The 25,904-nt window shown below is 38.3% G+C and overlaps 2 protein-coding genes across 2 annotated transcripts; one reads left to right on the top strand and one right to left on the bottom strand.

Moving 5' to 3' along the window:
* Positions 1-1,311: 1,311 nt before the first annotated feature.
* LOC124119257 lies at positions 1,312-5,927 on the top strand. The gene has a single exon (XM_046481719.2). It carries the CDS (start codon positions 3,402-3,404, stop codon positions 4,263-4,265), a length of 864 nt encoding a protein of 287 aa, XP_046337675.1. The 5' UTR covers positions 1,312-3,401; the 3' UTR covers positions 4,266-5,927.
* Positions 5,928-6,628: 701 nt separating this feature from the next.
* Positions 6,629-25,671, bottom strand: LOC124119252 (RNA-binding protein 25-like). Its single transcript, XM_046481705.2, has 19 exons — positions 25,545-25,671; positions 23,257-23,353; positions 21,200-21,240; positions 20,602-20,691; positions 18,955-19,050; positions 17,386-17,443; positions 17,066-17,157; positions 16,432-16,684; positions 15,983-16,047; positions 14,685-14,765; positions 12,193-12,416; positions 11,538-11,631; positions 11,235-11,324; positions 10,808-10,881; positions 10,367-10,517; positions 9,398-9,725; positions 8,810-9,069; positions 8,122-8,268; positions 6,629-7,535 (listed from the first exon to the last, which is right to left on the bottom strand). The coding sequence occupies exons 2-19, from the start codon at positions 23,342-23,344 to the stop codon at positions 7,443-7,445; spliced, it is 2,325 nt and encodes a 774-aa protein (XP_046337661.1). The 5' UTR covers positions 23,345-23,353; positions 25,545-25,671; the 3' UTR covers positions 6,629-7,442.
* Positions 25,672-25,904: the final 233 nt, after the last annotated feature.

Raw genomic sequence — 25,904 nt, 5'->3', positions numbered from 1 at the left:
ACTGATCTATACTTGGAGATTAGTCAAGTCTTACGGTCGAGTATCCTGGTCTCAATGCTTACTTATGGCCTCTGTTTCAGTGCAGTCAAAGTATCCACGCACAAGCCCATACGGCTTATTCCTGCACTCGTCTATGCCATGTGTGTGATCTTTTACAAAAGAAAAGGATTACAGAACACTTGTCAGGTTTGTCCGCTAGTCGAGGGTTCTGTCTACATTAGTAACACAAGGAATGTTAATACAAATACTATCGGTTGAAAAAGTTGATAGCATTCGCGAAAAATCTTAACGATAAAAAACACATTTATTTATACAGGGAGTGATAGTATCGGCAATGAAGTGTTCGTCGTAATTGTATATAAAACATGTATTTTTTTATCAAACAGAAGATTTTAATCGTGTGCGTTTGGGCAAAGTCGTTTTCATTTCTTGTCAAATATAATCAATAAATCACGATCGATAAAGGACCGATATTCTCCCAGGGTGTAGACTTACCTTTAGGCCAGAACGACCGTGTTTTCTGGTTTGACGGACTATCTTGTACAATACATGCATGTCAAGATGCTGAAGTCAAAATAATGGGTTTTATTGAACATCAATTACATGAAATCAAATTTTGTATTAGTTACCTCTAGGATATTGAACATGTTTGTGGATAATAAGTTACTCGTATGTTTTTACTAACATAAGGTTTGAAATAAAAATTACCACAAAACATTTGACAGGTGGGGATTTTGCAAATTCAAAGCAGGCCCATTCGTAAAGACAAAGTGTAATATTAATTTCATTAATCACATCACCTCTTTTATCCCCTAATTATTCCTGACAGAACAATCCCTAAAAGTTGCGGACCGCCTCCGTGGTCTTGTGGTAGAGCGTCCGCCCGGAGAGCGGAAGGTCCAGGGTTCGATCCCGGGCCGCGTCATACAAAAAGACGTTAAAAGATTGTACTTGTTGTTACCCTGTCTGGCGCTCGGCATTAAGGGGCTAAAACAAGGACTGGTCGGCTCGGAGTCAGTATACTGTGTCTGAGTGGGGTATTCATGTTAAACTGCGGCATGGTATCTCAGTGAGCTAGCACTATAAATCGGCATCAGTCCGGACTAGTACAAGCAGCCACACACACACATACACGTGCATGCACGTCGCTATATAAGTGCAATAATCTTGGACGCGACGTTAAACCCAATTTCACCTCACCTCACCCTAAAAGTTGCGAATAAAAGTGTTTGTTAATGCTATGTCTCAATATCTGGAAACATCTAATTAATGTGGTGATCAATGAAAAATGTAGCTGTTTTCATATTTCTGTTTTATTCACAGAGCCCGTCGCCTTAAAACTTTTAAAGCGGCCACGAAACATAAAATTAATACGACGCTTTTCAGGATACGAAGCGACAATGGCTATCGCCGTGTCGCCTCTCTCTTCCCAACACGGCGAAACCGGGCCAGTCCCCTCAAGTGCTATCGCTTACACAGGTGATAATGTTAAGAATCTACAAACACAAGCGATTCTCCTCCCATTCAGCCAAGATTTATTACCTCATAAGACTTTTTAAGTCTTACGCTTGCGAATTCTTTCAGTTTCTTTTGAGACCTGTACAATGGAGAACGATCGATCTTTGTTCTTTGGAGCACTTACCCTCTTCCAACACAACTTGTTAGTGTTGTAATTGTTATTGACATGGGGTTTGGTCATTAAGGCTGGTGTGAGAATAATTAAGGTGAACCTTAAGGTGACGGGTTTCGGTTCGTCAACTTTAAAACAGCTAAACGTGTTCTGAGCCGAAGACTGGATGAGTGCGGCGTTAAACAACAAACAAACAAACAAACATAACCTGGGACGGACAACTGTGAGTGAATTGAGTTTTTCGCAGCTTTGAACATTATTTCAATTTCAACACGAGTTGGGAGGCTACAATGCGAAGATCATGGACGTTTACTTCTTCCGTGAAACCTGCTAGCACGGGTAGGGTGATGATCGATCAAGGAACATAATCGGGACTAATTGTTATAACCCACTAGATCAGCGGATCACCGTACGAATAAGGGCCGTAACTCGGCACAACAAGCTGCGGCGTATTGGACAAATAGACCACCCGAAACCCCGGATGAGCAATGATAAACTACAGTGTATAACGTTGTCTTGACCAGTCGACACTTGAAGACACTTGAAGACGCAGAAGGCTCTTCGAGACAGTAAAACTAAACTGAAAAAAAGACGGCAGGTTTTGGATTTGTTGCCGTGCCTTCCAATACTGATGCAAGTGGACAGTCCACCTGTCGACGTTGTTCGTCGTCATCAACAACCATAGGCCACATAGTAGCATACAACCTCGAGGCCATTGCCGGACCGACAAATGCGAATATGTTTTAATACGAATTTATTATGAGTTGGAGACGAGTCACTTCAGACTCTTTTCACGTGTTTAATTTGTAGCTAAGAAACCCAGTACTCGCTGAGGCCTTTCGTGTCCTGTTTGTCAGCCATGAACGAAACATAAATCTACAGATCAGTGTTAAGAACGCTACCTATGGTGTCACTTGTTTGAAGCTGGACTTCCTGGTTCTAACTTAAGAGTGTGAGTATTATTGAAGAAAGCCCTCGTGTATTAATGGATCTCTTGAAACCTATATTCAATATCTTTGGAATGAACTTTTTGTTTGATGCAGTCGAGCTGAATGTGTCGAGACATATCAGGCGGAAACAAAGAACTCTGAAACCTACCACGCTGGTGGCACTCAAACCCTCCTACTTATTTTCACTGTTTTAATTCACGCCTGGGCGTTTATGGGGCAAGAACTTTGCGGGGGAGATGGTGTCCTGTTCCAGTGTTTGTTCGACGAATACAAAGATAATATCAACACATTGCGAGTCTCCTTTCTCATATAGCAGTGCGGCTGCACATTTGAATTGACAAAGATTAAACAATAATTGAACCTTGGAAATTTGAATGGTGTTGGAGCTGTGCACACTATCTGGTTATACATCTGATCTGGCGCGAGTCGGTCGACAGCAGGAAATTGATTCTTTAAGAGGAAGTATTGATTATTGCATGGTTGAAACACTGAATAACTTCTGAAATTCTAATCCAGATAGTGAACAAAGAATACTAAATCAATTATGTACAATTGTTAGTAACGGGTGCATATCGGATAATCCGTTAATACCCCAGGGGTTCAAGACTGTGAATGCTGTCAGCATTTGGCTGAAGACGAGTGTTGACATGTATATTAAAAGTGAACGAAATGTTTAATACTGTCGGACGTCGATATATCACATCTGGTCAGGGACATTCTTGTAACCACTGCAACCAACAGACCACTGGATTTACCGTTTGCACACCTGTGTATACAAGAGGCGTGGGATCTTCTTTCAACAGCGTCCTGACTCTCAAATCATGAGTTTGAATCCCAACCTAGGTCATCTGTACCACGACAACAGTATTGGCGGAACACTGACATCCATCGATGCTCGGGAGCAACTGCGCATGCGTGAGATAAATAGGCGCGAGCAGCGATATCTAGCTCACCACACGTGCATCCTGGACCGCGCAAAAGACATCTGTGACCGATCGCGAAGATGGGAACAGGAAAATGTTAAACGACAGATTAAAAAGATCAAAGAGAAGACTCTATCACTTGAAAAGAATCTCAAACAAGAAGCCAAACGCTCCGCAGATCACCAAATTAAGTCTTCTGTAACGTCTGCTCCATGTCTAGTCAGCAGAAACAGTATATTTGCCAGCTTACCCAGGCAGGTTAAATCAGCTTCCGACTTAACAGTCTCACCAACGCGACATGTTGTCAAGTCGAACAGTTTTCAGAAGCGCAGCAACCATGTGGTGCGGGCTCTGTTGAAAATGTACAGTCGGAGTGATGAAAGGAGGCGCCAGAGCCTGGAACAACCCTACCAGCTGGACCCGGCGCAGATTGATATCCTCCACCGAGCCCGGGTTGTCCTCAAAGGGACCGACTCGGAGGATGAGGTGTTGAAGATGCTCGGAGGTGTCTCAGGGGGACATAGACCTCAGCCACCAGATTTGTCGTCGGAACAGGTGGACTTCCGGCCAAACCGGAAACAACACGGCAGAAACGGTGGGGATTCTGAGTCAGATGTTGACGGTCATCAAGCTTCATGGACTCTATTCACGAAGTTACCTGAAGTATGGAAACAGGAGTCTGGGATGAGATCTGGGCCCGATGTCGGCAAACCTAAACTAGTGACCATCACAGCGAAATACAGGAAATCAAGAGTATGCTAAGGTATCATTGTATGTAGCCTATCAACATGCTTGCGCATCTTTGATAATGTTTTACCATTTCCGAACATTGAGATTTTGTTTATGGAACGAATGAGTTACTGACACTCTTCTCGTGTTGTTGCTTTTTACCAATTATGAGATAGGCTCTTGTGTCAGCTGTGTCATTCACTGATTGAGCTAATGATCCGCCACTATCCACCTTGACGAATCGACCAGAACTGAAAATTGATAATTTTGATTCATGGAAAAGATGCTGTGAAACCGCATCACTCTGCAATCCCGTTTCCGGACATAACTGTCAGGAGTGGCTGTGCATATTCAAAGGGCATATAGCTCAGTGTCCACGATATGATTCAGAAAATGTTGTCAGGACGATTTCACCGAGAACGGTAGTCCGGATTTTCGGGGTTTCATTGTATTTATATGGATCACTCTGTCAACAGTGAACAAAACTATAGGCTTCTCAAAATCTTGGTTCATTGATGTTTTTTTTTATGATATTCATAAAAGTCCGAATAAAAATCATGCACATAGTTACTTTCTTCCACTGCCTTTCGTATATTTTCATCTTCCTTTCGCGTGTTATAGGAAAACGTATTGTTCACAATTTTAACAATTCTATCGATTTCATTTCTTGACAGCTGTCTCACTGAAACCAATGGATTATTTTGAATTGAAATAACATGTCATGCATACGAATACTAGTGTTTGAAGGGGAAAACCGACATTTCTAACCCCAGAATTAGAAGATAAACATTGCGCCTTTTTTATGTAGAGCTAGGTATCACCTGTAGATTTAACCCCACTAAACTGAATTTGGAAGCGAACGCGCTGCGTGAGGTCTCAAGGTTACATGACATTACATGAATCAATGTAAGGATTACTCATTACTCGAGACACTAAGCTTCATAGGAGTCTCCTGATAACATTGTACGTTTACTTGGGAATGTTTTCGTTACATATGATGGCAGGGTGTCGACGCGTGAAGATTTTAACAGAATACATCTCGTAGCGTCCTTTTTCCAACGAGTATTACGGATACATAGAGCTTGCAGTTTCTGCCTTGATGGTTGTCTAACCTCATACATAATGGGTTTCCAAAAGCATCTAATTTTCATCAAAACTGACTGCAAAATGCTTCCTTTACAGTGTGTTACTAGAACCCTACCGCCTTCAATGTGACTTGATAACCAAACTTTTACCATGGTTTGTCCAAACATCGTAAGGATCATCTATAAGTTTTGTGAACTTGTTATAATTTTTTTATGTTCATTTCATTGGTAACTTTGAGCTTCACTCTCACCAATACAATACTGGAACACAACAAAAAATGTCTGTACTCCAATACAATATATCTAAATAAGTGTTCACAATTTTGTGATATGAATGAATAACAGATCACATGACCCATATTGGCAACATCCTAATGTATATTCACTCATTGAGAACTGCTTTGTATACTCAAGTATTAAAATGATAATATGGGACTTTTGAGTTGATTTTTGTGACATACTTAACCCCAGTTGAACATACTATCATGACAAGGCAATATGGTGGATGGCTTATGTTATTGACATTTAAAAGGTGAATAAGTGGCGTATGTGTTCAGTCATTCATTGAGCAAGTGAGATAAATGCCTATACCACCGAAATCTGGATCACTTTCGTCAGTATCAGGGTCAGGAACACCCAGAAAAGCAATCACCTGTAATACAGGAAATGAGGACCACGATACTGACAAAGCTTTGCTGAGGGAGAGGATAAATTTATTTATGGTGAACTGTTTTTAATGATTGAACTGTGTGAATAGTTTCTCTTGACAAGTGAGGTAAGGTGAGGTGAAATGGGATTTAAACGTTGGTGTCCAAGATTATTGCGAATTGCATACACGTGTGTGTGTGGGGGTTGCTTGTACTAGTCTGGACTGATGTTTATTTTATAGCGCTAGCCCACTGAGATACCATGCCTCATTTTAACATGGATACCCCATCCAGTGACAGTATACGGACACAGAGCCAACCAGTCCTTGTTTTAGCCCCCTAATGCTGAGTGCAAGGGTGGGTAACAACATGAACCATCTTTTAATGTCTTTTGGTATGACGAGACTGGGGATCAAAACCCGGGCAGGCACTCTGCCACTAGACCACAGAGGTGTTCCTCTTGACAAATAAATACAGCACCTGAACAAGGAAATAACATATCAATCAGATATTCACGACATTAGAAGAATAACGCTTTTGAGCAATTTCTTCAGTTTAGTTTTGCAGAGCCAAAGCCCAACTGCATCCACATATGAACTGAAGGCAAAATATATGTAACATCAGGTGGTGAACTTCCCCCAAAATTAAATGACAGACACATGACTCCAGTTATTTACATTTATTGCTGCCATGTAGGATGTTATACAATAAGAATGTATACAATTGTGAGACAGCACTGATCAAGCAGCGGCCATCAATTACAGGGAATGAATGAGAATTAAGTTCTGGTAGGCCAAAGAAATGATGTGTTTGACTGAGGAATTAAGAATCTTCATGTACAAAAATGAAAGTCAAAAATTGACATAATATGCAAAATGCATGTTTTCAGTGATGAATTGAACATGAAAATGATTGTTACCCCCTTATTTACACTGGAATCTAAAATAACGATGTCTGTTATATCTGAAATCATTCATCTTTCCCAGAACATGACCAACACCGGTAACATATCATTACAGACTCTGGTTTAAAACAAATCTTGTACACATGATAGTCCAGTAACAACCAGATAACAACACAAACCCCATGGTAAGAATTGTCAAATGACGTTTTCGGTTTTAAACAATTTCCAGAAACAAGCATAAATGTCAAGTCCTTCCTTGACAGACGATATGATCTGGAATAGTGTGAACACAGACATTTCTTTGACACATCTCAAAAGTAATTCAAAATTACTGATGGGACAAGAACTGAAAATATTTGTGAAAGTCTATACAGGTGGTTTCAAGTTCCCACTCTCTAGGCAGTTGACATAACATCCTATACCGACAGTAATAGTTGTCTCTCTGCACGTCGCTCCACAAGCGATGTCACACAGCACTTAGAGAATAATACAAACATTCTCGCATTCAGCAGGCAGGCATTCTTCTTTCATGTATCCATCCACTCACAGACATGTATAAAAGGTTCAGCCAGTTTCACTTGACCAATCCTAGTTTCTTGGCTTCTGTCTCATACACTAATAATCTCCACATTTTGACCACAAACACTTCAGCTTCTTCATCCAGAACCTGAAAAATAACAGCATAATTACTTACTTTGAATTTCCAATAAAGGACTTAAACATAAAGCAGTTAATGAGAGAGAGAGCTATTGCTTTTATTATCACAGTTAGTTACATACCAGCAGCGTCATATTCACGTCAAACTGTAATAATTAAGCACTAGCCAGGCAAACATGGGGCCACAATAACAATCAGCCAGGTCTCAACCATTCAACCAACTGCTCCTCATCCTCACTGGGGACGTAGGTCATAAAGCTATAACACAAGCAGCTCTCAACTACAGCTGGTAACTACATAACTGAACTCAAAATATTTAATTATAATATTCAATATAAGACCACTCACCAGCATATATTGCTGTGTAACCCCTCATGATAACCATACTGAACAATTATTTTATATCATGACATTCATGAAATCACCACAGGATTATATGGCTGGTTATTAAATTCATCAAACCGTCAATGAATGAGTGAGTGATTGAAAGAGTTGGGTTTAACACCAATTTGAACAATATGCCAATCATATCATGGCATGTCAGCTTATAATAAGCAAATGTATATCTCTAAAGGCAACTAGGTATGTGCACCTACCATTGCTACATCATTCTGTATACTCTGTGGTGTGCTCCTGGCAACAACCTTTTGACAGATGAAGTCCGTCAGCGTAGGTTCCTCCTCTCCAATGTACTCAATGATCTTCTTATTCACCCATGGTTTGATGCGCTTGTCCATGAGACTCTGAAACAGCACCAGCAGCAAAACAGTCAAAACATGTAGTTTTGTTTTGTCACACATAAATCACCGAGCCTGGCCACCCGATTCCAATAGTCGCCTTTTACGGCAAACATGGGTTGCTGAAGACCTATTCTACCCCGGATCTTCACGGGCCCACTGCTTAGTCATATTTAATGAACAGATAAGTTATCACTGACAGATGAATATGTGAGTGAGTAGGGTTGGGTTTCATGCTGCTTTGAACAGTATTCCAGTTATATCATGGCATGTCAACTTGATGAGGGGGCAAAACCTGTGATGCAGGTCAGATATTTACCAACCATGACAGGTATGGTGCTGATGAACCTTGAAATATAATTGGGGCAAACCGGGATTCAAACCTACAATGATCATAGGTAACTCTGCACAGCCAAGTGTGGCACCTTACACGATTGGGCCACCCGTGCCTCAAGTAAATTCATGAACAAACATTACAATATTTCAACATTCTCTTTAGTACTAACAAATTCACAAAAGTGCTCATTTCCAAGTGACTTCGTCATACCTGGTCCACAATATTCCAATCAAGTTTATAGTTGAACAATTCATCTTTGGCTGTCGGAATGCTTTCAATAAGGTGTTTAATGCGCTGTCGCTTTTCCTCTGCAGTTGATGGTTTCTTATCCCCCTTCTCTTCATCATAATCCAAGGGGATCAACTTCCTTTTCTTTGAGTCCATACTGTCCTCATCATCTTGATTAAATACATCCCCCACTGTAAGCTTCTTCCTCTTAGTGCCACTGCCTTCACTTGGACTTGCTGAGCCTACAAATAAACCATGTAAAGAACTTTATCAGGTCATCGTTCATTTCTTTGAAGTAAGAGCTTTTGTTTCAAGGTACAAGATAGAACTAGCAACACAATATAATCAAACAACATTTTTTTTAATCAGTTAACCATAAAAGTTTCCATTTGGCAGTCATGAAGCAATCTGATTTAAGGTATTCTTTGGGAGACTGAACATCACCTACTATATTTGAGTGACTAATATGAAAAATGGGTAATTTTTCCTGATTAAAAAAATTACTTTACAATACGCTCATGGTAATTTCAAACATTCTTTTCCTTCAAACTAGCAGACAGAATAACATACCAAGCTTGAGACCACTAAAACCGAGCTTTGTTGGTTCATCTTTCATGGCTTGACCCATGGTGGGTGGCTGGCTGTCATCTGAGTAGTTGACACTGGGGAAGCTGCCTCTAGTGTCTTCATCTGACGAACTAGCTTCATTTGATGGGGGTGATGCTTTCACTTCCACTGGCTTCAGTGTTGGTTGCATCTTAGATTTAGAATCTGAGTCTGAGTTGTGGACAACTGGTGGTGGGGGTTCCTCCTTGACCACCTCCTTCTCTGGTGTGGAGGGTTCGGATTCTTGAAGATGTAATCGGGGCTGCAGGTGCTCCTCTCGTTCCTTCTCCAGCTACAATCAGAGTATAAGAGCTAGGATTGCGTTTTTGCATGACATGTCAGCTTAACGTTGTCAGAAATCCAAAAGTGGCACAGATGGAGACATTTACCATTTCTATGAAACCCACAAGCATAGGCATGGGCCTGACAGATCAAGTATTATCATTGCAAATCAAAGTCACAACAAAAGGAAGCAATTCTACACAGTGAACCATGCCACATAAAAATACAGAAAGGTTATAGATTCTGATTGTTAAAAGCTTACATCAATTCCTTTAAAATCTAAGATCTGTAATCAGGGCAAGAAGTGGTTGGTTATACTAGCGAGTGAGTCTACACAGTTTTTAGCAACAGTCAAGCCATATAATAGCTGTTGAAAAAACACCAAAGGAATGTCACCGTAAATTAACAATATTGGAGAGGGTTTTCCACAGTTCTCACAATTTCAAGTAACATGCTTCAGGGAACAGCTGATATACATTTTCATCACATCTAACAAAATATATTGGGAACTGGACATTTCTTCTCCCATGAAATCCCAACATCAGGATAACACTATAGACTCTTCTATTCATACATTAAAGGATATTTTGGAAGACAGATTACAGTAATTTTTCACATTTCTGTTGTATGCAGTATTACAGATCCTCCTACCCTAGCCAGTTCTGCATCTGGATCAGGATGGCCCTCCTCCATGAGTTTCCTCCGTAGTTCTTCATATTCTTCCTTCTCTCTCTGTCTATCTCTCGAGTCAGCTTCTTTTTCCTTCTCTCTCTCCTTCAGTCTTCTAGCTAATGCACTGCCCCTGTAAAAATAAATTAATGATATAACTTTCATGAATGAAATTGTGATCTTATTGTATTTTTGCATGTGCAAATATTAACATGACTAAGGTCAATTTTCCTTTAAAAAAGTAATCTTTTATGGATGTTTTGTGTCACTCAATATGAAAACAAAACATTTTAATCACTTAATCCATACATGGGTCAATTCATATCAAAGGCAACTTAAGTTTGAAAAGTACAAATATTTTTAGTATATTCACCATGGACAAACATAGATTAAAGATCAACAGACTCCTTGTTTCACACTTACTTGAAATACTTTGGGTCATCTCTGAGATCATCATAATCTTCCAAGAATTCTTTCAACCTTCTTGCTTCCCTTTGCTGAAAAAACAGATCGGAGATGATCATCATAGAAGGCATAAGAAAAAACAATACCAAAAACAATACCTCAAACAGTACCAGTTACATGCTTGGTCACATTTACCTTGAAAGGAAGTTACATTGGTTTCTTGAAGTAGATGATTTGTTATATCTAGTGTAAACTACAGAATGAAACAATTACGTAGCCTTACCACTGTTGCTACCTATGAGTTGGTTTGTCTGAAGCCTGTATCTATATGACACCCCCAGGTTTCCATGGACAAATCAATCTTTCTTAGGAGCTGCCTTTTCCATTACTATGCACTGAATAAACTCAGGGGTTTACCTTAGAGAGAATTAACTCTTCAACTCACCTCTTCTGCTTTTCTCTCCTCTTCTCTCTCCTTCTCTTTGTCATATTCTCGAGATTTCTTCCTTTCTCTTGCCTCCCAGTTTTTCAGTCTCTGTTAAACAATGCATTCACATACATAACTTGCCATATATGTTTTGTATAGTGTGTACATTAGTTAAATGTGTATTAAGTATCTTAGTCAGTGGAGTTAAAATTTAGGTTCAAGTCAAGACATTACCACTATTAAATTGTTTAATAGAAAGCTGTGGGGCTATTTATATATCTTACTGGTTGGCAAATGTTTTCAAATATGAATTGAACTAACCTCCTGGTATGCTGCCTCCTTCTCTCGGAGCTTCTTCTCCAGCTTCCGTCTCTCATAGGCTTCTTCCTCTTCCTCCAATTCTCTCTCCTTCCTCCTGAACATGCATTACAAATTGAATAACACTGTGCACAATGTTCAGTGAGTGAGTGAATGGGAGAGTGGGTGAGTTGGTTTTAATGCCGCTTTTAACAGTATTCCAGTTATATCACAGCGTGTCAGCTTAATGTGGGAGGAAAGTCTGAAGTGATGACGTTTACCACTTCGGTGAAACCCACGAGCACGGGTATGGTGGTCACAAATAAAAACATCGTGGCGACCCGAGATTCAAACCAACAATCATAGGTTTCTGGCGTGCCCAAGGGACGCAACTCTGCACAGCGAATCACGGCGCCTAAGATGACTGGGCCCCCCGTGCCCCCCTGCACAATGTTCAATTGGTGGACAAATCATGCCACTTAATTGGATTTTCCTATGTCATCTGCCCATCTTACAAATCAAGTTTTGATTTCATTTTTATAAGTCTGGATCACTTGATTTTGCCAGACATATATCAGTATAGAGTATCAGAGGTGGTTTTCAAATTCTTTCATTTCAAAATTAGTTCCCTTTGATAGAGGGTGACCAAATCAATTTCTTGCCTGAAATGATATCTCACCTTTCTCGTGATCTGTCTCTGGATCTGTCACGTGATCTAGATCTTCGTCTGGATCTTCTCGGTGATGGCGACCGAGAACGGGATCGGGTTTTTTCTCTTAGGGCCTTCTCTCTTTCCCTCATTCTTTCCCTCTCTTTTTCTCTCATTCTCTCCCGCTCACGACGTCTTTGTTTATCTTCAGTCCGCCGTTCACGCTCTGTGGTGTCCGCATCTTCTTCCTCATCCTACAATAACGAGCAAACATAATTCTTAGTAATAAGTCTCAAATAGACAGAGAAACACATATTCCCAACGCAATCAGAATATTTACATGTCAACATAAATGACAGCATTTTAAGACTTATGAGCAGAACTTAATTGTGATTTTGTCGAAACCTTCAGACTGATGTCACAACTAAACTCATCTCAGGATGTCTGACCCATACCTTGCAAATGACAAAGTTTACTCAACCGAACCATACATTTTCTGATGAAAGTGAAAGAACATGCACATTTACGACCGGCACAGAAATATGAACATGTGACATAAAAAGATGGTGAGCTTATGGAGATAGGTTTCTTGTTTACGAGGAAGACAATCGCAGTGAACACATGACTGAAAAGGACACCACATGAATCAGATCGATACATCCAAGATGAAAAAAACCCAAAACTTCTTACAGTTTTGACCACGTTGAGGTTCACATCTGAATGACTCATCAATTACTAAATAACATACAAGTAACCACGACACAGCTTTCAAGCTGTTTAGGTTTGGTGATTATTGTATAGATTTCATCAGTTTTTATTACAGGACAATGGGATGTGGTATGCAAAGTAACACAGGAAACGGTACAGATATAGACATATGGACTGACAAGAATGAATGCTGGTGAATCTATCAGTCAAACATTCTCATTCAGTCAACTGGCCAGACTGAATGGCCACATGTGCATATAGAGATGTTAATGACAAGAGCAAAATGCATAAAACCACGCATGTCTGCTTAAAGTTAGCAAACTACACTGATGGTAAGTGTACTTCTCTGACCCGCTCAGCTGTCTCCCGACAGTCTCCACTTCAACTCCTGTTAACAAAGTATGGCTAGCAAATATCCTTCAATCAGGTAGCTGCTAGTAGATCAAAAAAGTAAACGTGTTATCCCCAAACACCCACCCCAGCAAAGAGGATAGAAAAGACAGAAAACATTCCCCACCCACTTGTTTTTCAACAGGTGCTGTAATGTTTGTGTGACTACTAATACAACACATACACGGAAGGCTGAAACAAAAAGAAACCTGATAAAGCAAATACCGACACAAAAAAGATTTGTGTCACATCTCTCTACCAACTTACCCATCCATACACAACCATCTCGGCAGTAGAAATTAACTGAGATTTCCATTCAACACCTGGCTTTAACCAAGCTTATATCTGTGAAGAGATTTACCCTTGAGCTCCTGAAAAGTGTTCAACTAATACCTGTCTAAATAAATATGCAAAGAGTAAATACAACAACAGTAGAAACAAAAGCCACTAACCTCAACATCTATCTGCCATCACCAAGATAAAGAACTTTCAAAAATAATTTTAGGGGCACTAACCTTATTTTAATCTTGCAAGGTGGTCATCCGAGTCACGACAGAAGAGCTAATATGGGTATGTTCTAAAGCACAGGTGTACCTATTACATGGTTCCAGGAGCAAATATTGTACAAATGTGATGTAATACGGTTTTGTTTTTGGAAACGTTCCATGGACAGGAACAATTACATCAAAATTAGCTTAGTGAAGATTACAATGAATCTTTACATAAGACCATGCATACTAACCGATAGAGATAACCGAAACCATGACAGCTCTAAAAGGCAACTACGAAGAATCTACTCGGCGCGTCACTCACCCATCTTGAGGCATCGAGGGATATGCGTAACATATATCACAAACAATATTGTGGCAACACTTACCAAAAGGGGCCTTCAATATATTTTTTTACAGCTATTCATGTTGCTCAGATGCTTGCCAGATAGCAGAATCTAGTGTTTTTAGGTAATGAAATACAGCCTATTAATTTCAAGTCAGATTAAAACGGATAGTAATTGCAAAGCAGTATTTAATTTCAGCTTTTTTGTCTCGGCAATCTCATAACAATAAAGTTTAAGATGGTCACTTATACGCAATGAGAAGCGCAAACAAGTTTGAATGACACGAATACATTAAGTGTAACAAATCAATTAACCAATTTTCAAATCAGGAAGATTTCACGCAACAGGATACATCTGTTGAATCAACAAACATACATGGATCAATCATGTCATTAAATATCTGTGAAGCTGGAATTTTGGCATTATTTGAAAGGGAAAGATTCTCATGTCCTTCTTGAAGAGTGCCATTTAAACATTCCCATTTGTCCCAATTACAAAATGCCAAGATTCCAAGTCCACACAGACCTGTATTGTTTGAGACAAGTAAGAAGCATGATTAAAGAACAGATGGGTTAGGTCATATAGTTACCTTGTGTAAATCACGAAAGGACTGGATTTCTCTGTTTATTATCTGAAGCTTGTCTTCCTCCAGTTCCATATCATCAAGACCCTAAAATAAGCAGAAGATGATGAAACTATGATGAAACCACACTGTCTTTCTTCAATATACATGTATTCATTTCTTTAATACCGCCCTACACATACTGTAAACATGTTTACCTCTTTCAACACTGTAAGCCGGTACACCAGCCAAGAAGCTTCAAGTCCCCAGACACCGCAGGGCGGTCTACCGGCCAAGCCGGAGTCACGTCAAAATAGTATATAGTTTTATTAACCTACCTGTCATATCATACATTAATTAAATCTATCACAATTCACAATGTCTGAAATACGTATTCCATTTCAATTTATCATTTTTTATCCCGCAATGTTATTCAAAATAAAATTTTCAAACACTTCAAAAACGGGTCCACATCAAACATGTCAAAGAGCAAAGTAAAGGTGTTTCAAGAAAATCTTTAAATATAGTATACAAAATAATAAATAAAATCAACAAAAATGTATGTTAAAGTTGTCAAACTTATATTTGTGTTATTATTTCCATCTTTTCGTGCGATCGTGTGTAAGTCAAATGTAGACAAATGTAATGTAAGTCAAATGACATCTCCGCTTTAGTCGCCTAAATTTATCAGCCCAGACACAATGTTTAATGCCGAAATATATGCATGAAAAATCTTTGTCACAGCTCGTGACCTAGCAGCACGATACATCCACAAAGTTCCATATTTTTCGTATAGATCGCAATTTCCTGCTTAAAACGTTCTGAATAACACATTTTAACAAAAGCCTTTCGTCAAAATCTGAAATTCATCATACACAAGGACAGTACCATTGCTGTTATTTGATTGGTTGCCTTAGGTCACATATTTTTTTGATTTACAACAAACTTAATTAAGTTGTAAATGCATTTAAATAATGTGATAAACATAACTTTCATATGAATAATCAGTAGGATTAGACCTTTCAGATGGTGTAGAATATGTAGTAGGAAAGATGTTTTACAAGCAGATGTTTTCCTTGATAAATGTTGGCTTCATCTACCACACAAGACTCTCTGGGAACTTGGTGTCACAGCAGTAAAAGCTTCTGGGCGACTGGTGTTGAAAGAGTTCACATCCAAGTGACAAAATAAGTTTAGAGCTATGAGCAGGAACACCAGTGGTTAAAAGCACTTAAATGATGTCTTATACGCATCTTATAACATTAAGGCATGACAGTAAACATGTTAAACTGCAGAAGATCAATGATACAAAAACTTTGCCTTACCGTATCTGCTATGATTCCCTTGTCTTCCTTCTTCTTCGGCCTCTCTTTCGGTTCTTTGTCTTGTTCTACAACGGAAGTGGAACCATACAATCTTGAGTTGTGAGCATGACAAGTTCAAAAGCAAGGTTAGACACATAAAATGATAAAGGGGAACACACACTTTTAGATTTGAAGATCTACAGGTGACAACATTGTTTCCTTAGACTAGATTTTACTGAAGCCCTGAATTAGAAACCAGTACAGGAAGAAAGAAACCAGTAAGTCAACAAGTTCAGTGATCAAGAACACTGAGACAATTTGCAGAGTGTCTTCATTTTTTTAAATGACCATTTTAAAACTTTCTGCTTTCAAAATAGCTTTCAAGAAATATAAGCATAATATATAAGTCACAATTGAAGATATCCATGGGAAAAACACCCCAACTCTACAAACATTCAATGCCTGCTTACCAGAGTATGAAGGTTTTGATAATTCAAATGTATATTCTCTCATGATCGCCTCCAGACCAGCTCGTGCCACTCGATCTTCTCTCTTTCCATCCTCATCGAGTTCATCATCATCTTCTAGAGGTTTCGTTTCTTCCTCACCCTCCTTCTCTCCATTAGACTGTTTATCATCACCATTCTCGGAACTGGCCTCCTTTGCCTTCTTTTTCGCTCGATATTCATCTAGCAATGTCTTTGTTTTGGCATCAACTTTAACCTTGACAAAACAAAAGATTGAGATAGTAACACTGCTACAGCATTTTAGTCAGATCACAGTGTGTCATCCTAATGTGGGATGAAAGACCATAGAGTTTCAGGTCTAAGTGGTTACCACTTTGGTGAAAATCTTAAACGTAGGTATAAATATGTCAAGACAGAGAACAACACCAAGTGCTTCCCTCAAATATCTAGATCTTGGATGGCCAAGGAAAACAGTTAGACAGTGAATTGCAATGCCCCAGACAACTGGGCACTGACCACCCAACTGGAGACTCAAATCTCATATTAGAAATAAAAAATTGAGAATAATATTGATGTTATTTAATATGGGTTCATTTTTATCCATTGGTCTCAGCAAGACATAACTTATTGTACTCACAACTAATTTCTTATCTGCAATATTCCATTCATTGAGCAGTCGAATACATCGCAATGTGGCTTCTGGGTCTTCATATTCACAGAAACCAAAAGCTGAAAAAAAGATACAATATTCATAACTGAAATTTTAACGTAAATTAATATGTCGCTATGTCAGTGAATTTAATTGCATCATGTTGTAGATTTTTAGAACATACTACCATGATCCACCCATGATCTTGAACTGAGATTTCATTGCATCTATACAACAGGATGTAGCAAAACACTTCAAAGTAGCAACAGAAATGATTCTATTCCTATAGAAAATACACACAAAAATACCTTGCAATTTTCCTGAAGCACCTTGAACTCTTTTCCAACTGAGCACATTTCCGCACCTCTGAAATATATATAAAAAAAGGTTGTTTAATTGAACATAGGACATCTTATTTAAGGTGTTAGGATTGATTCAGGGTTAGAAACTGGCACTAGTCCTATGGTCCTTGCCAAACTGCCCAATGGTAAAGGTATCATAAGGACTAGTAGAAAATTGCCATTTTTAAGGGTTTTGCTATTTGTTATCATTATAAGGACTAGTGGACAAAAACTAAGTTTCTAACGCTGTTGATTGAATAATCAGTTTATTGCATTTGTCCTAAAACTTATCAGTTAGATAATGAACCTACATGACAGGCAAATTGGGGAAGAATCATTTATTTTGTTCAAAATTGGGATTAAAAAAAAAGTTTTTTATTTTCCTAAATTCTGAGATAACATCTGCTGCAGACTTGGAGCCGAATATCAGCCTTTGAGCAGGTCCAAGTGAATTGATGCTATCACTGATTTTGATAAGCATAACCATAACATGATATTAGATTACCATAATGACCAGTGGCAGAGAAGTTCATTTTGGATTGTTGTTAACAACTTAAGGAATGAGGATGTTCCAAACTGGCTATTTTGTCTTAAAATCAAAAGCATGTATGCACACAGTGCTTAGACATACTGTACTCTTAACAAAGAGGTACTGTTAATCTGGAAACTTTTGCACCATGAATGCGAGTTTCAAACCCGCTTTTGTGTTGGTTACAACTACACATAAGAGTAATTTTCCTTTTGGTTTGAGTAGCGACGTGAGAAAATGGCCGTCTTTGAGATTGTTAACAATATTTTATTCATTTCTATTACATTGATTAATGAAATTATCAAGCCATACAGTTGGTTTATTGCTATCGCAATAACTACACATACATGTGCTGTTATACCATAGTAGACAGGGTTTTCATCTTCCACTGGCTTATGTCTGGTGAGTGAGAGTTGGGTTTAATGCCGCTTTTAACATTATTCCAGTGTCAGCTTAATATGGGAGGAAAGCCCAAAGTGATGCAGGTCTCGGAAGTTTACTACTTCGGTGAAACCCACAAGCACGGGTATGGTGCTGACAAACCTTGAAACAAAATTGGGGTGAACCGGGATTCGAACCCACAATCATAGATTTCTGGCATGACTAATTGTGTAAATACACACAGAATTTCTTTGGAAACACGACCTCAAAAGTACTTGGTGTAATGACAGTGACCTTAAGTATATACAAATACATGTTATGTTAAGTTTAACAACCCAAACTCAATGAAAATGTACCACCATCATGTTTTATTGGTTGGTTGCTCTAACATCGCACTCAACAATATTCCAGCCATATGATGGCAGTCTGTAAAAGTTTGGAGGAGACAGTCCAGTGATGGACATAATGACCATTGATCTACCCAAATGGGAAATGATGACATGCAACAATGACTATGTCAGCGAGTCTGACCACCCCATTCTGTTAGTCATCTCTTAATCAAACACATCAAAATTTCAAATTCGGTAATCATGGTAATGTTAACAAAGCATGTTAAAATGGCATACCTGTAACATCTGTTTTATCATCATGTCAGGAGCCCTGTCACTGATGTTGCCTATGAATACTGTTGTGACTGGTGGCTTCTCATCTTTCTTGTCATCCTGAAACAGAGACATATCAACCAGTGTCCCAAATTCAAAGGGTGCTTGTCACTGCCCTTATGCTAAAAGTTAAAGATTTAAGTACAGCCCTAGGAGAAAACCTCAAGGACCCTCACCAACAATATCGAACACTGAACAAATACAGTGAAAAAACTACTGCTGGTGTTGTTTTGTCTAAGCAAGAGTACATCTGACAAATATATAGCAATCACTACATCCTTTTACATAACCAAGGTTGTTTCTTTACACCATTCCTTTTTAATACTCAGTATGTAGCGCAAAATGCAGAACAGACCACTAGACATAGTATTGTGCAGATTGTGCTGAACTTAAAACATCAAAGTAAGTGTAGGGCCTCCCTGTTTTTAAATACCATGTGTAAAGTTCCTATCTCGAGGTATGGTGTTAAAGTCCATTTAAAACTGATTGACAAAGTGCCATGGCATGAGCTCGGACATCTTCATTGTCTACTATTCATGATTCACACAATCAAGAACTCATTTGTATTGTTCATGTTGGTTTGCAGCTTAGTTGTTGACAAGTATCCTCATTATTTCCAGTGTGCGAATATCGATGCAAAGTCGTTAATTGAATATAGAAGTCCAGTTTCCACCCTTGCTGAAACTAGGCTAGAATTTTCATGCTCGATTGTGTCGCCACCTGTGGCTATTACGAGTTATGTCCCTGCTATTGACCAATAATGTAATAAAAATGGCCCTACCCCGTGAAGTGCATCAAATCACTTCAGCACCTGACTAAAAACATGAAAGGATTTGCAAAATATCTGTTGACACCCAGATGGCCTGGCATGGTACACATGCTTTGCAAATCCTTCAGTCGACCGACATCTGCATGTTGAAATCAATGTTGTTTACAACATGTACAAACTGGATGTCAAGTTTGTTATACAATTTTGACTGGATTATGCATAAACTATTTTTTGATAGGCATTTAGGAGTTGGAGTACTAAGTAAGGTTAAGATTTATGGCTGAACCACTTCTTTAATACAATTAACAGTGACATTTCGGTGTAGGTACTTACACCATTGTCAAGCAAGTGATGATGATAACGGTGTTAGAACCTACACCGAAACGTCACTCTTAATTGTAATAAAGAAGTTGTTCATCCTTAAATGTTACCCTTACTTATATGCATAGACATGTTAGTCCAGGAAAATGTAACTCCAGAATTCCAGCCATGATCGGCATGGGTGGAAACTTGATTTTTTATAGTCAGTTAATGCCCTTGCCTCAGGAAGATGTCCATATGATGGTTACATGTAAACAATTAATTATGGCCCAGACAAACCAGTGGTTGATACGATGACCAATCTAATCCCACTAAGTAAAGTAAATGTGCAATCAATCAAACTACCAACCCTATCCATCCAATACATTTAAGTCACTTCTTACAAGGAAAAGATACTTGGGCCCAATTTCATCCACACAGAGCTGATTATTACAAACTTGTGTTTTATTAGAAGTGATTCCGTCAAATTGGTAATACTCAGACCTGACAAGCAGTGAGAGCCTTTGACTGTGGATTGTTACCTTTGGTATCTCCTGGGGAACAAGCTTCTTGGAGGACTTGACATTGTTCTGATTTGATGAGCTAGATGATGCAACAATTGGTCTCATCATCTGCAGATAAAAAGACAAATTGATGCAAAAACGTCATAAACGTCAATTGTATAAATGTTTCCAAGTAAAATTGAACTGAATATGACGAAAACACACGTACAAGCATGACAAGCAGGGAACTAGTTCATTTCACAAACCGATAATGGCCAAGTAGTAGGCGAGGTGAAATGGGGATTAACATTGCATTCAAGATTATGGCACTTACATAGCAACGTGTGTGTATGCGTGTGTGACTGCTTGGCAATTTTATAGTGTGCCACACCACTGAGATGCCTTGCTGCAGTTAAACATGAATACCCCACTCAGACAAAGTACTCCGAGCCAACCAGTCCTTGTTTTAGCCCCTAGACAGGGTAACAAAAAGTACCATCTCTTAACATCTATTAATATGCACGGCCGGGGATCAAAACCTGGACCTCCTGCTGACCGGGCGGGAGCTATACCACTAGTTCACTGAGGTGACTGACAAGAAGTAGAATTCAATACATAAGAAATACCGATAACTTACTGGAGGTGGTGCCATCATTCCCATGCCCATTGGCATCATGCCTGAAACAAAACAAAATTAGCAATGAAGGCAGGGGAAGATACGAAAGTGCAGACCTGGTAGTAGGATTTCAGTTATAGAAATTTTGATCTTGGTTGTCCTGTACACAGGGCATTTTAGTTTATTTTATCTTCTAATCTGAAGTTAATAATCTAAACACATGTAGAATAATAGGTTAAATGGTACCTGAAATATGGCATGGTAGAAACAGAGTAAAACATATTTCAGTTATCAATATTTTTTCAAGGCTTCAAGAATCATTATAAAAATCCACTTGCCCAGGGTTAGATCTAGGCTGCATTTCTGCGACATTGATGCATTAGTGTAATAATTAATGCATCAAAGCTGAATATCGTGGGCCGTAGGGTGCAAGCATATGTGTGATGTCTAACTAATAATAATGATAACTAACACACTTTCACTTTCCATTTAAAACTTATTCCAAGTTTTACATTAACTTCAGTTTGTAATCCTTTGCCCCCAGACTGATTCATAGCTTTCTAATGACCAATGAAATTTTTTCATAAAGCTGTGTCATTCTGAGAATGTACAGTAACAAATATCATTGTCCTGTTTGAGATCAGTGTTTTCAGCATCATGCCCTTATTATTGTTCATGACACGATGATATTATATCAGTGTTCCTGTTTACTGGTAACTACGAGTAAAATTTGACTTGCATCAGAGATTCATATGACTATAAGTCCCTGTGGACCGGCAAATAAAGCACCCCATACATCTTTGTTGTTGAACAAAACATCCATGAAAATCAATATCATGAAAATCAATATCATGAACATAGTATATTTTTCAACTGAAGTCCGCTTGTCTGTTATCATCAGGCTTTTCCATTGTCTATTTTGTCTACATTGAACATGTGGAAAGAATTAAGAAAAGGAAATTTTCATAGTTTATTTGTACAAAGTCAGGTAGTGTTTTTGTTGCCAGTCCACCGGCACTGAGAGTTTCAAAAACCAGCGGGAACACTATGTATGTTGTATAAACATGTTTAATCAAATGTTAATGTCTTATGTTTACAATGTTGTCTTGTTTTTTTCAACAAAAGGTCTGTGCAAGGTAAGGGTGTTTTCCAATTTGCTTCAACATGTGGAAATGGTCAGACATTGCACGTTTGTGACAGTTCAATGAGTTGTGTCTTGGGGATGGGGGGTGAGGTTTATGGTAGGTAGTATTGCACCCAGATCAGGTGGGTAGCAGGGAATGTGGAAGCTCTGCCCAATTTTTTTAAAAGTACTGATTTAACTTTATTTTTTTACTGTAGTAACCCACACTGATAGACTAAGTAGACTTAATATCTAAACATGCTGTTTGAACAGATACATCTTACAGCATTATATGTAGTTACACAAGTTTCTTGTGATTTTCATGATTACAGGCACCCCATTAACTGCATGCCCCACAATATTCATAAAAAGGCCTACAATATTCATGAAATTTTGATTTTGCGATATAAAATTAAACCATCTCACTGTTTAAGGTCAACTATTTAATGTTTGCGACAAATGACTATGTTATCCCACAGTCTGCCAATTTCGATCGCAGAAACAACATATTTACATACAATAGTAAATAACACTAACTATGCCTTATTATGAGCAAAAATGACATTTATGATATATGTTACCATTCTTTTACATTTATCAAACTATTGTTCGTTTCAAGGCGTCAATATTGGTAACAAGATCAAGGCTGCTGTAAACATGGTAAATAATGATGAGTTAATGCAATCTGGCATTCCACAATTGATTTTGTCGACTACATAGGGAATGAATTCTTTAAATAAATATAATGAAGTAGATTAAAAGCATCAAGCCAGATAGTTACACCGAACACTCAATATAACTATAGCATCATAACAGGCCCAACATCTTATTTCAGTACACATCTGTTTATCTACCTTGGGCATCAGGAAATGGATTTTTTTTAACCTGTTTATATTAATAAATTACAATTTATTGATACAACTAGCATGACTAGAATAACAAATGAGTAACATACCCATAGGAGCAAAGGCATAGCCTGATTGATGCATCATTCCCGGGCCCATAGGAGGCATTCCTATGGGCTGTCTTGATGGGAAGGACATGATTAATATCTGCAAAAGTCAAGAAATTATCAGAGAAGAAACTTAAAGGATGAAGAATCAGAGTCTTAATAAATTATCCATTACTGTATTCAGGCTGACATACTTGTAGTTCACTCCACATGCTGCCATCTTCCCGAGGCAAGAGAGTTAACTGACTTTAAAAATCCAGTTTCCACCCTTGTCGAACTAGGCTGGAATTCCTAGGCTTGATCGTAGCGCAACCAGTGGTTATTATGAGTTATGTCCCTTCTAAGCCTCTCCTATGGAACAATCAGATTCCACCTCTCGTATCACTTGCATTTGTTTTAAACAAAATGGGGGTGCCAAGTCAAGACAATCTGATCGATAATCAAGACCTATATTGTGATAAAACAGGTCTTACATCGCTAAGTGCATCAAATCACAAGAGCACCTTGATCAAAAACATGAAAAGACTTGGAAAATATGTGTTGATGAGTTGGTGGTGCACATGCTTTGCAAATCCTTCAATCGAGCGAAATTTGCACCACAGTTTACTAACTGGATTTCGATCTGCGATTTTGATTGGACTATGCATAGACCCATTAGTCCAGCCAAAATGTAACTCCATAATACCAGGCTAGTTCGAAAAGGGTGGAAACTGAACTTATATAGTCAGTTAACTCTCTTGCCTTGGGAAGATGCATGCTGCAGGTTATAATGTATTATCTGATCATGTATTGGTTGTTCATAACTTAGCTAGAGACAAATGGAACAAGGATTTCCAAGAGAGTTCACAATTTTAGTAAGAATTCAAATCAGTGAACAGTGTTAAAAATTAACATAAGTCTGCTTGCAAAAGAAAAGTATAATTCATGAAGGACTAGTGACATTTGTGCTACCAACTTTATTCATTAGGTACATGACAACTCTGTATCAGGTCACAAGGAAATTTTTTAAATTGTTTTCACCATGATCATGAAGTTCACCTTCCTGTTTGTTTACAAACATGTAAACACTCAATATCATAACAACGCTCAGGTGAAAACCATTTGTTTGTGTTCGTCAAAATAGTGTAAACAAAAATCTCAGTATGACAAGCAAATGTATTGTTGTCATTACTGATGTGAACCCATGAACATACTGACATTTCTTTATTAATTCCCAGACAAAGTATATTTCACTTTTCTTCTGCAGTGTTCTTCAAATATTTCTTTTTACTTGACCCGCCACCATCATGATCATATGAGAACAAACAGGCAGTAGTGGCAATGACGAATGTTATATCAATTTCATAAAAACCAGGATGTGCACACCATGAAAAAACAATCAGTAAAACAGAATCGTAAAATGTGACACCTCCAATCATTGTCATCATTAAAAAACAAACAAATGTTTGTGACATGCGAACCTTTATATAGGCCTAAGTCATGTGTCACTTTTCTCATATCCCTAGTTCTGAGCAAAATATGGATTTGGGTCTTAATCTGTAGTTTTGCTAACATGTGAATATTTAAACATTTCTATATCTCAGATCGTTTTCAGTAAAACTTCAACTTGTGACCCCTTCCTCAAAATTTATAGTATACAAAATCATAACCTCTGGCTAGAAGTATTAAAAAATAATTTATGTAATACTTAAACATGATGTGGAACAACAAACGTTCGTTCCGGTTTGGGGACCCAAATACTGCAGTCTATCCACAAGTCACAATGTATAATCAAATTCCAACTCACCTGAACAGTGAATATCTAGGCCTAACTCACACATATCTAAAATAAATAGTTGCGTTTAAGCATATAAGTTGCTTATACCAACGAGACCCAATATAATAAACAAAGCCTCCACGTGTTTAATCAATAATCATGATATTTTGTGAACTAGATCATGGTCATGGTCTGTGAGCATTAATTTTTCATAATTTTTTAATATTATTAATGTCATAAAGGAGTCGAAATCTGATACGCATATTCTCACTACAGATAGCTGGAAGCAACATAGCTGACATCGTTGATAGCAATATGAGGGAGCTGATCATTAAATTTCGGATCATAAGAATAGATCGAGCGTTAGCCCCTAGCAGCTTATCGAAAATGAGAGGCATGGCGACAAGCGAAATCGGGACATCCTTATAAGAATACAATACCCAATTCCAAGTTACGAACACATGCATCATAAACTGAGGCAACTAACTTAGAATCAACGCAAAATCACATGTTAAGACATTTACTCCATAATTACCTTTTAAAGCAACATCAAACCGGCAAAGTAACCACGATTACTGCGACTTCGACCAAACACAACAAATGCAAATGGCTGCACCACTGCAGTTGTGACGTCACAAGCACATGCTCAAGGGACATAACCCCCGGTCCAAGTAGCCTTAAAACCCACAAGAAAGTGAAATTATTTTTCTATTGTTGTCGGGTAGGTTCAGTGCATATGATCGTTCACATGTGTCTTTAACTGATTGTATACCACATGTATTGCTAAATGTAAATATCATCTATAACAACAACCTTTATTTCGTGAACAACTTCATGTAGGTTTATCGCCATCTTTGTTCAGAAAGTAAAATACATTAAGTGTTATTTTTGTCTT

Source organism: Haliotis rufescens, unplaced genomic scaffold (genome assembly GCF_023055435.1).
Source record: "Haliotis rufescens isolate VD_foot unplaced genomic scaffold, xgHalRufe1.0.p SCAF_3, whole genome shotgun sequence".
Classification (NCBI taxonomy): domain Eukaryota; kingdom Metazoa; phylum Mollusca; class Gastropoda; order Lepetellida; family Haliotidae; genus Haliotis; species Haliotis rufescens.
Note: the sequence above shows the minus strand (reverse complement) of the source record. Positions and strands in the feature narration are given on the sequence as shown.